This window comes from Vicia villosa, unplaced genomic scaffold (genome assembly GCF_029867415.1).
Source record: "Vicia villosa cultivar HV-30 ecotype Madison, WI unplaced genomic scaffold, Vvil1.0 ctg.000222F_1_1, whole genome shotgun sequence".
In the NCBI taxonomy this organism is placed as follows: Eukaryota; Viridiplantae; Streptophyta; class Magnoliopsida; order Fabales; family Fabaceae; genus Vicia; species Vicia villosa.
In genome coordinates, this window is record NW_026705084.1 from 92304 (window position 1) to 104064 (window position 11761).

General features: G+C 35.4%; 1 protein-coding gene across 1 annotated transcript; it reads left to right on the forward strand.

Annotated features, from left to right (window-relative positions):
- The first annotated feature begins 5752 nt into the window (after positions 1-5752).
- LOC131625562 (folylpolyglutamate synthase-like) lies at positions 5753-11301 on the forward strand. Its single transcript, XM_058896414.1, has 6 exons — positions 5753-5815; positions 6076-6150; positions 10370-10429; positions 10679-10761; positions 11023-11101; positions 11242-11301. The coding sequence occupies exons 1-6, from the start codon at positions 5753-5755 to the stop codon at positions 11299-11301; spliced, it is 420 nt and encodes a 139-aa protein (XP_058752397.1).
- Positions 11302-11761: the final 460 nt, after the last annotated feature.

Genomic DNA, 11761 nt, shown 5'->3' on the forward strand with positions numbered 1-11761 from the left:
TGTGCCTTCCGTTGAAACAACTCGATGTAATCCTGGGGATGAACTAGTTAGAATTTAACCGTGTTCACATCAACTGTTTTTCGAAGACAGTAATCTTTCCTGAAGAAGTTCATTCTGATGATCTGGAGATGACAGCTAGACAAGTGGATGAAGCTATCAAGAATGGTGTAACAGTGTTTATGTTATTTGCATTGGCGAATTCGAAGGAAAGAGTAGTAAGTAGCGAACTACCAGTGGTATGTGATTTTCCAGAAGTTTTTCCGGAAGAAGTGAATGAATTACCACCAGAAAGAGAAGTAGAGTTTTCCATTGAATTGATTCCGGGAACTAGTCCAGTATCGATGGCACCGTATCGTATGTCACCGTCTGAGTTGACTGAACTGAAGAAGCAGTTGGAAGAATTACTTAAGAAGAAGTTCATTCATCCTAGTGTTTCTCCGTGGGGTGCACCTGTGTTGCTAGTGAAGAAGAAAGAGGGTTCAATGAGGCTGTGTATGGATTACAGACAATTGAACAAGGTTACTATCAAGAATCGGTATCCCTTGCCGAGGATTGATGATTTGATGGATCAGCTGGTTGGAGCATGTGTGTTTAGTAAGATTGATCGAGGTCTGGGTATCACCAGATTCTTGTGAAAGACGATGATATTCAAAAGACTGCTTTCATAACAAGGTATGGGCATTATGAGTATTCGGTAATGCCGTTCGGGGTTACTAATGCACCTGGTGTATTTATGGAGTATATGAATAGGATATTTCATCCTTATCTCGATAAGTTCGTGGTGGTGTTTATAGATGATATCCTAATATATCCTAAGAGTGAGGAAGAACATGCGGAACATCTCAGAATTGTGTTGGAGTTGTTAAAAGAGAAGCAACTTTTTGCCAAACTGTCGAAGTGTGAATTTTAGTTAGAAGAGGTCAGTTTTCTTGGACATGTAATTTCTAAGAATGGTATTGCTGTTGATCCTACGAAGATAGAGGTTGTATCTCAGTGGGAAGCTCCGAAGTCAGTTTCCGAAATCCGTAGTTTTCTTGGTCTTGCAGGTTACTACAGAAAGTTCATTGAGGGATTTTCAAAGTTAGCATTGCCGTTAACCAAATTAACCAGAAAGGGACAGGCTTTTATTTGGGATGCGAAATGTGAAGAAGGATTCCAAGAACTGAAGAAGAGGTTGACTAGTGCTCCTATTTTGATTTTGCCGAATCCGACAGAGTCATTTGTGGTTTATTGTGATGCTTCGTTGATGGGTTTAGGTGGTGTACTGATGCAGAATCAACAAGTGGTCGCTTATGCATCGAGACAACTCAAAGCGCATGAAAGGAATTATCCGACTCATGATTTAGAGTTGGCAGCGGTGGTTTTTGTCTTGAAGTTGTGGCGACATTATCTGTATGGTTCGAGATTTGAGGTGTTCAGTGATCATAAGAGTCTGAAGTATCTCTTTGACCAGAAAGAACTGAATATGAGGCAGAGAAGGTGGTTGGAATTCCTTAAAGATTATGATTTTAGTTTGAATTACCATCCGGGTAAGGCAAACGTGGTTGCTGATGCTTTAAGTAGGAAGACTTTGCATATGTCTATGCTAATGGTGAAGGAATTGGATTTGATTGAACAATTCAGAGACTTGAGTTTGGTATGTGAAGGTACTCCTACTAGTGTTAAGTTGGGAATGCTGAAGCTGACCAGTGGTATTCTTGAAGAGATCAGAGAGGGTCAGAAGGCTGATGTCGAATTAGTCGACAAGTTGACTTTGATTAACCAAGGCAAGAGTGGTGAATTCAGAGTTGACGAGAATGGGTTACTGAGGTTTGGTGACAGAGTTTGTGTTCCTAATGTTGCTGAACTTCAAAGAAGTATTTTAGAAGAAGGACACCGTAGTGGATTAAGTATTCATCCTGGTGCTACCAAGATGTATCATGATTTGAGAAAGCTATTTTGGTGGCCTGGAATGAAGAAAGAAATTGCTGAGTTTGTGTATTCTTGTTTGACGTGTCAGAAGTCAAAGGTTGAACATCAGAAGCCATCTGGATTTATGCAACCGATGTTTATTCCTGAGTGGAAATGGGATAGCATATCGATGGATTTTGTTTCGGGTTTGCCGAGGACTGTTAAGAATATGAAGCTATCTGGGTCGTGGTGGACAGGTTGACGAAGTCTGCACATTTTATACCGGTAAGAATGGATTATCCGATGGAAAAGCTGGCTCAATTATATATTGAGAAGATAGTCAGTCTACATGGTATTCCTTCGAGTATCGTGTCAGACAGAGATCCGAGATTTACGTTTAAGTTCTGGGAAGGTTTGCAGAAGGCTTTGGGTACTAAGCTGAGATTGAGTTCTGCTTATCATCCACTGACGGATGGACAGACTGAGAGGACAATTCAGTCGTTAGAAGATTTGTTACGTGCTTGTGTGTTGGAAAAAGGAGGTGCTTGGGATAGTTATCTGCCTTTGATTGAATTTACCTACAACAACAGTTTTCATTTGAGTATAGGTATGGCTCCGTTTGAGGCATTGTATGGTAGGAGATGTAGAACTCCATTGTGTTGGTACGAAGTTGGTGAGAGTGTTGTGATTGGACCAGAAATTGTACAATAGACTACGAAGAAGATTAAGATGATTCAAGAGAAGATGAAAGCTTCTCAGAGTCGTCAGAAGAGTTATTATGATAAAAGGAGGAAGACACTTGAGTTTCAAGAGGGAGATCATGTGTTTATGAAGGTTACTCCTATGACGGGTATTGGTCGAGCTTTGAAGTCAAAGAAGTTGACTAGGCGATTTATTGGACCATTCCAAATTTCTGAAAGAGTGGGAGAAGTGGCATATCGTATTGCGTTATCGCCGATGCTTGCCAACTTGCATGATGTATTTCATGTGTCTCAATTGAGGAAATACATTTCGGATCCGTCCCACGTGATCCAAGTGGATGATGTGCAGGTTAAAGACAACTTAACGGTTGAAATGTTGCCTGTGAGGATTGAAGATAGAAGACTGAAGCAATTGCGGGGCAAGGAAATAGCTTTAGTCAGAGTAGCTTGGGGAGGACCAGCTGATGGAAACGTCACCTGGGAGTTAGAAAGCCAGATGAAAGATTCCTATCCGGAACTCTTTGCTTGAGGTATGTTTTCGAGGACGAAAACTCTTTAGTGGGGGAGAGTTGTAACATCCGTAATTTTCCTTAATTTAATTTAATTGGGATTTAAATTATTTATTGGAATTATTTGACATTTCTCTAAAAATTATGGAAAATAATAGAGTTGGGCCGAGGTAGCGTTAGTAAAAGGAGGGGTGTTAGTCACAAGGCCTTTTTACTAAATTTTATTATTTTTCATAAAAGAAGGAAAAGAAGAAAATTAGAGAAAGAACGTGAAAAGAGCAGGAGAGGAGAAGAGAGGAAGAACGTGAAAGTGCAGAAGCAGAGAAAGGGGAAGAGTTCAAGAATTTGGCTAAGGTAAGGGGGGACTTATCTGATTATCATCTATTATCGGGTTAGGGGTTAATAGCATAGAATAGATGTGGAATTCGTATCAATTGAGTCATATGATAGGTTTAGGGATTGGGTTAATTTATGTGACTTTTAATCCTTTGTTGAATCCATGATGTGTATGATGTTATGATGTCAATTGATGCTTGAATTGTGTATACTAATGTGCAATTTGTGTTGTATGTGTGGTTCATTTTCCGAAACTCGTACTGGTGTGATTTTGAGGGCATTTGGGATGTGTAGAATGTTGTTTTCTGCAGGTTGGGGTTTCTGAAATCACCGGTTCGCGCCGCGTGCATAGAGTTGGCGCCGCGAACAGGTGGGCAGAATGCCAGGATGTGGTGATACGCACAGGTCGCGCCGCGTACCCGTGTTGGCGCCACGAAGGCGTAACTTTTTCTCGTTTCGCGCCGCGTGCAGATGGTTGCGCCGCGAATAGCTTGGCAGAGAGCCAAGGATTTTTGGGACGCTCAGTTCGCGCCGCGAACCAAGCTGGCGCCGCGTGCTGTTGATGTTTGGGACATTTTAAAAAGTTTAACTATCCATAACTTTTTAACTGTTGGTCCGTTTGATGTGCCGTTTCGAGCTAAACGAACCTTATAGAATAATCTATATGATGATGATGAGGATAGCGGTTGTTTGACTCGGTGAGGATTAGCTCATGAGTCAGTGTTTTAGTTAGCGTCAGGTGTCATGCTCTGGTAGTTGTAACACTGGGGACGCGATTGTTTAGAGTTTATGATTATGACTCTAGTTATGTTTTGATGTTTTTGAAGGATAAGTTTTAAAGATGTTAAACTTAGTCCGTTTGATAAATTTCCGCTGTGTTAACATGAAACGTTTTAATTTATGATGATTACCTCAGTGAATGCATGACATGACTGAATGATGTTTATTTATTATGAATTGTGGCACCCTTATTTCATGTACTCTGAATATTTGTTTTATATTTCCGCGGGGTTAGTAAGGGGGTGTTACACAAGCCTTAGAAGATCATAAGTACTTTCCAACAATGAAAGGACGTGTTTCTCAGATGATCACATATCTGATAACTCTTGAAGGATTCTGATACGAAGTCTGAAGAAACCATTCTGAAGACCAAGTGCTGAAAGACTCTGAAGACGTAGGTCTGAAGACTCTGAAAACTTGAAGTTCTGAAGACTCAAGTTTTTGAAGACAAATGATTCTGAAAACCAAGTGTTACATACTCTGAAGACGTGGTTCTGAAGATTTTGAAAACGTGAAGCTTTGAAGATCCAAAGCTTATTTTCTTTTCTTCCAACTCATGTTATGAGCCTCTGAAGTTCAAGAAGAATAGAAGATAATGTTATGAGGTACAAATGAACGTTTTATTCCATTACCATAAAAGGAAGGACAAGTGTACTATTTTACAGAAGCTGCCTCCCACCATCTCACAACGTATCAAGCTACAAGAGAAATGAAAGTACTATCTATAGTAATGCTTGATTCTATTCGTTGGGAACTAGCCGTTGGAAATTAGTAAGACCTTCTTGCCCTCCAACGTCTCTTTTGAGAAACTATAAAAAGAAGACCAAATCATCCAACAAGGTTGACGAAAACTAAAAAGGTTGTTGTTGCAATTATCACGATGCTAACTCCCATACTGTCATAATGGGTGTTGTCATTGCAGTCGTTAGTCGTTGCTTGGCTTGAATGTAATTCAACCAACACAGATGAAGAAAGAAGAATCAACGTATACAGAAAAAGAACAAATATTCAGAGTCGTTGATTAAGAAGCATCGATCAAAAGAAAAGCTCAAGCTCATGCCAATTAGAAATCCTACTGGGCCAATTAGTTGATGCTAATGCCTAAGTTGATATGTAGAAGCCGATCTAAACAAAGAAGATGAAGAAAGAAGATTTATAAGATGCTACTCAACTCTAATCACATATATCTTGGTAGAGATCAGAAGAAGCAAGGAGTTATTGCTCGTAACTTGCTCAACAAAGAAGATGAAGAATGAAGAATACTACAAGATGTTATCCAACATATAATTATATACATCTTTGTAGAACAATGTAATGAACACAAGAGTTATTGCTCAGATTGTGTTTTAGTTCTAGGATTCTTCATGTAAATTGTTTTAACATAAGAGTTGTTGCTCAGAATTATGTTAAACAATATGTGCTTAAATTAATTATGTAATCTGCTTAAGATAAGCAATCATGTAAACATAAATCTTATCAATTGTATGTTGATGTTACTTTGAGAGATCGGGTGAAGATCAGAAGCTCAAGAAGACAATGGTAGTGAGCCATTGTGGAAATCCTCTTAGAAGACCGAGTGAAGGTCAGGACTCTGATGGGGTAAATGAACGTTATACCCGTTGAGATAAGAACCCACATAGGAAATTGTAAATGGTTTAACTAGGGAATTATTTGGAATTTCCACAAGCTATCACAGAATCTTGGCTTATGCTTTGTATGCATGCTTTCTGTAGATGTATTTGATGTTGCATGATATGCCTTTGGTTATCTGGTGTAGTATACCACATTTGTAGATATGATACACATGAAATACAATGATTGATCAATGCATGTATTTGGTTAATAAATGTGATTGGCAGGCAAAAATTGATCTTGAAAAAAGACTTGATGTCCAAGCGAGAATTGGACTTAAAAATGGTTTGATTTCCAAGCGAGTACTAGACTTGAAAATGATTTGATTGACAGGAAAGAACTGAACTTGAAATTGAATGAGTTCCGAGAGAGCATCGAATTTTGAAGAAGAAAATGCCATACAAGTACTCGTCTTTGCGGGTGCCAAACGGTGTTGTTCTTTTTGGATTTAAAAATTATAATGTCTTCAGGAACAGAGGATGAGTGCCACACATGACTCTTTATGCGTGATAATTATGAGATCCCTCAAACTCTTCCAAACCAAGATCTCCTTCAAACTATAATAAAAGAATATAAAGGGACCAACAAAAATATCAGCTTCTTGGATTGTAAGCTTACTCAAATCCAACTGCCATCTGAGTTGTTCAATGATGATGATGAGGACATGAAGTAGTCCTTGCATGTCTGCTTGCTTGTCTTTTGATTGTTGATTTTGTATGCTTTATGCCCTTTTTCCTATTGTATTTTAATTCTCATTTTAATTAATGAAATATTTGATTTATTAAATATATATGTGTTTCTTATCTTGTGATCTATGTGTTTGGATGTTTTACGTATATGTTTAACTATTGATATTTCCCATCTCATAGGGGGTAGTTTATACTCTCTATATTTGTCAAAGGGAGTTCTCATCCACTCAAATTTTTCACCTTTATGTCTTTGTTTGTACACCTCCTTGAGAGATGTTTTGTCATCATCGAAAAAGGGGAAGATTGCGGATCTATGTACTTACATGTACAATGACTGCAACAATCAATTAACTTATATGGTTTGAATGATGACAGAACTATGAAGTGAAGTCTTCACATAAAGTGATGATCCAATTGTTTTACTTAGGAGATCAAAATGTCAAAGCCAATCTCTTTAAGACAACACCTATTGTCAAGCAGCGTTCAGTAGAATCCATGATGATCTCAGTCAAACGATCTCTTTGATGATGTTGTTTATTAAGAAGCCATATCAGTCCTCATCATATAGAAGATTCCAGTCCCAAATAAAGTGTTGAATAATTCATGTATCAAGCAATGGATCTTAAAACTCTAGAGTTTGTAAAAGAGAGGAAGTATAAGAGCTCATATACTTCATACTTGAGTGATCAGAGTCTCATAAAAGATATTAGATTAGTCCCTAAATTACTAAGACAATTAACACATTTACCTAAAAGTACTTTAACCTCTCTATTTTATATAACTCTTTGAACCCCTTAGATGAACCATCAAGGTGTTTGTGGAATTTATAATGGGTGTTCCTAAACATTTAGGAGGCTTATATATACTTCCTAATCGATTAAGGCCCTTATCCAATTGATTAGTGCAAATTTTAAAGCTTCCTAATAAATTGAGAACACTCTAATCAATTAGGACACTAACCGTTGTAGGATTTCCTTTTTTGGAATTAGGAATTCCATTTTTATGAAGCACATAATCTATTATAAGCATTAAAAAGCTCATGGATAGTTACTTTTAAGCTGAATTTCTATCCTATAAATAGAGGGCTATCCTCACTTTTAAACCATACTAGAAGACATGTTCTAACACTCTTTCTCACTTTCTACTCCTTTTCTTCACATTTCTCTCATTTCACTAAAATTTCCTTAGTGCTTTAGGAGTGAAAAATATCAGTGAAGATTTGGTTATGTATTATGGTGCAAGGACAATATTGTAATTTGTGCAAGAGATTTTTTTTATCTTTTATGGAATATAGAAGTCTCTATTTGGTTTTTGAGCTTAGTTAGTAAAAGCTCCCATTTAGTTTGTGAGATTGTCTGTAAAAATCTCCATTTGGCTCGTGAGCTTCGTTGGGTATAAAAGCTCTCATTTGGTTTATGAGATTATCCACTAAAATCTATATTTGGTTCGTGAACTACGCCTCATGTAAAAGCTCTCATTTGGTTCTAGATTATTCTGGCATGAATTCTTGTGTTTGGTTTGGAGGATAGTCTTTGTAAAACTCCAAGTTTGACTTTACGAAATTTTGTAGGCATAACCTGTGAAAAGTTCTTATAGTGGAAAATCAGAAGAAGAAATTCTTAGAGAGAGAAGTAGGTCAAGTGATTAGGCCGAACCTCCATAAATATTTGGTGCAATCTTCTTATCCCTTACCCCTTTCTATTTCAGGTGTTTTCTTATTTCTAATGTGCTAAAATATATTTTCTTCTCTAATTTCATTTTATTTATTAATTTTGTTGCTTAATCATTACAAAAGTGTTTTAAACAATTACTTTACCATAGATTTTTTTAATTGGACAATTTTTTTTTTGTGTACAATATTTTGTTTTTTGTGCATATTGAATGATTAAAACTCAAAATTTAAAAGTTATCTTTAGGCACTGATGACATGAGGTAGGGGTCTGAAATCCCGCGTTATCCTTTTTCATACAAATATACATTCATGAAAGAGAATTCATTAAAACCATAGTCTAAGATTAGGCCGCAATTTGTATATGTTGCCTTATTTATGAAATAACTGTAATTTCAAAACAGTTGTTTAAAGTAAATAATCAAGAATAAACACGTGCTTAAAGTGAATAAGCAATGAATATATAATACACCCACCTTTTATAAACCATAGTCTATAGTAAATACACGGCCGTTTTAAACAAAATAGAGAAACTTGTGAAAGCCTAACCGTGGCCTATTATCACTTTAGGCTACACCATTTAAGCCGATGTTTATTCATCTGTTGGCTAAAGTAAAAAATGTTGTAGTAAACACAGTTTTAGGAAGAAGGAAATTTCATTCTTAATGCAAATGCATAATTCAAATGAAAGACAAGTAAAATATTTTTCCCGCCTTTAATTTTACTAAATTTTGACTGTAAATCATGCTTAAAAATATTCCTCGAGTATTAGTTAAATTTTTTTTAAGGACCATACTCAGAATCGCTCCGAGAAGGTAGACGTTCACCTCAGTCTAACTACCAACCTGAAGATAATGAAGCATCGCTAACGATTAATTAAACCTTACTAAAGACTATTTAGTTGGTTTTTTTTATAAAAAAAAATTAATGTAATTGTCTCATATCTTTAAATACACAATTTATGTTTTGATTTTTGAATGTTATAACTATTTTTATTTTAGAATTTCAAGAATTGTTATCATTTAAAATAAATAATATCTTAATAATAATAATATATTTATTCAATCATCTATGACTATTCAAAAATAAAAACAAAAAGTTCACAAAAAAAAAGGTAAAAATATATTACCCAAAATACAAAAATAAATATTTAGAATGATAATAACTAGTTTTCTATAAATAAAATTTAGAAATTTCTATTTTTTGTAATAACAACTGAAATAGTTGTTAAAAATATAAAAATAAATATTTAGTATCACTATAAATTGTTACAAAATATATATTAGTGATTTCTCCTTTAAAAAATCACGACAGTCATGTGTGATAGTTATAACTGTTGCAATCAACTACCTAACTAATAATGGAACATGCCACTAATCACCCTATATTATCCTTTAAGTCAATTTTCATTAACACTAAATGATTTCCTTTTATGTAATTGACTAAATACATCTTTCATTACCTAGTGAAAAGTAAGGTTTTTGCCAAGTGGCAACTATATCCCATTTACAATGGTTTTCTCTCTCTCTCTCTCTCTCTCTCTCTCTCTCTCTCTCTCTCTCTCCCCTTTTTCAAAAAAATGATTCATACTCACCTTTTTTCTCTTTCTCGTCTACCTTTTCTCTCTCTCTGTTCCTCCTCATCTGATTCCTTTTTCTCCCTCTCATTCTCATCTTCCCTCTTTCTCTCTCTGTTCTTCCTCACTCATTTCCTCTTTCTCAATCTCTTCTTTTCCTTTGAGATAACCATATTCCTCATAAAATTGCAGTGACATATAAAACCCTAACACCTTTGAATTGCATGTTGGAGCTTTTTAATAGCTTGGATCTAGGTTCCTTCGTGATTTCATTTTCCCTAATTGTTTGTGGTAATTTCGTTTTCCTCAATGATTTCACCACAGTGCTGAGCCGCGTCGAAGTCACAAATCCTAGCATTGAAATCAGGTTAGGTAATCGATTTTTATTGTGAGTGTAACTAAGTCCACGAGCGATATCTTTTGCGCTACTCAAGGATTTGTGGATTTATAACATTGATAGTTACTTTGGTTTGTTTGCGTTTTTTATGACTTCGTGTTGTTGTTTGTGTTTGTCAGTGTTTTTCGTTGAAACCTTATATTCAACTATTTTTGGTATTTTGATTTCAACTGTTTTGATTTGTTGATAGGTTTGGAGTTTATCCCTTATTTTGCATATTTGCTTACTTGGTTGTAAATTTTTTATGCAGGTATATTTTAATGGTAGATTCCATAGTGACAATACTACACCAAATTTCCTTTTATGATTATATATTGTTATTGTCATGATGTGGAGTTGATGTATCTGCTTGCTTGAAGCAACACACTTTGCCAGAGCAGTTGGTAAAAGGTTTAGCAACCGCAAGTCCGCAAGGAAGGGCTTAGATTGTTGATTTCTTTGGCGGGTTTTGGTTCTTTTTCATTAGTTATTTAATTAAAGTCGTTGATTTCTTTTGCAGATTTTTTTGTTCAATTGCATGTCTGTACGAGATCCTCAGGTTCTTCTTCCTCACTTGATGAAAACTTGCGTTGATCACGGTGAGTAATTCTCTGGACTTTCCTACAACATGGTTAGTTCATAATGAATTAGTCCCATAATGATTTAAAATATCTATTGACTAATAAATAATTATCAAATAATTGACTTTTTCCTCGATCAATTTTATGATAGTTTGAAACTATCAAAATAAAAAGTGAGGATGATGTGTTTTTGACTTGCAGTTTTATTTATTTTTAATAAAAAATAAAATAATGGATTGAAACTGTAGGTGTGAACTTCAAGAAGGCGCTATTTTTTCGACAGTGCAATGTTTTCGTCATTGCTGCTAGTTATCAATTGGCTTAAGGACAGTTTGCAACAAAACCACTCAACTCGCTTCAAGGTAAATTTAACTAATACATATTTACGTTGAAGATTTGTGAATATTTGACAATCAAGATTAGCTTCCTTATGTTATGCACTTTCTTTCATGAGTAATGTGTATACTATCTAACTGAAAAATTTGTGTTGTTAATGCATTAGGTCCTTATAACTGGTTCCATACATCTCGTCAGTGACCTGTTGAAATTAATTAAGAAGTGATTTGTTGGACTAAATTTAAAGATTTGCTTATTTCCTAATTTAGGAGAAATAAAGTGCTAATATTATTCTCGACAGGATCAAATAAGATATTTGTCTCTTCCGCACCTCATTGTGAATGGTTAGGAAACTGCTTATAGAATGTTAAGTCTCTAAAATGTAATTAGTGCAAAAAAAATTCTTCATTTTTCATCTATGAATGCTTCTTAGCATTATCTTATAGTGGCTGGTGAAATCTTTGGATTGAAAAGCATAGTTGTATACCGCATACTGTAGTGGCCTAGAAATCAATACAAATGTGACATAACCGGATGTCGATGAGGGTCTCACATAAGTATTACTTGGTGATTTGAATATGAAATTTGGTTTCAAAATATTGTTATACACTGTATACATATTCACTATTGTAGATAGATACATAGTTTGAGAATTGGTGGATTTTTTTCCATTAGTGCTTCAATCA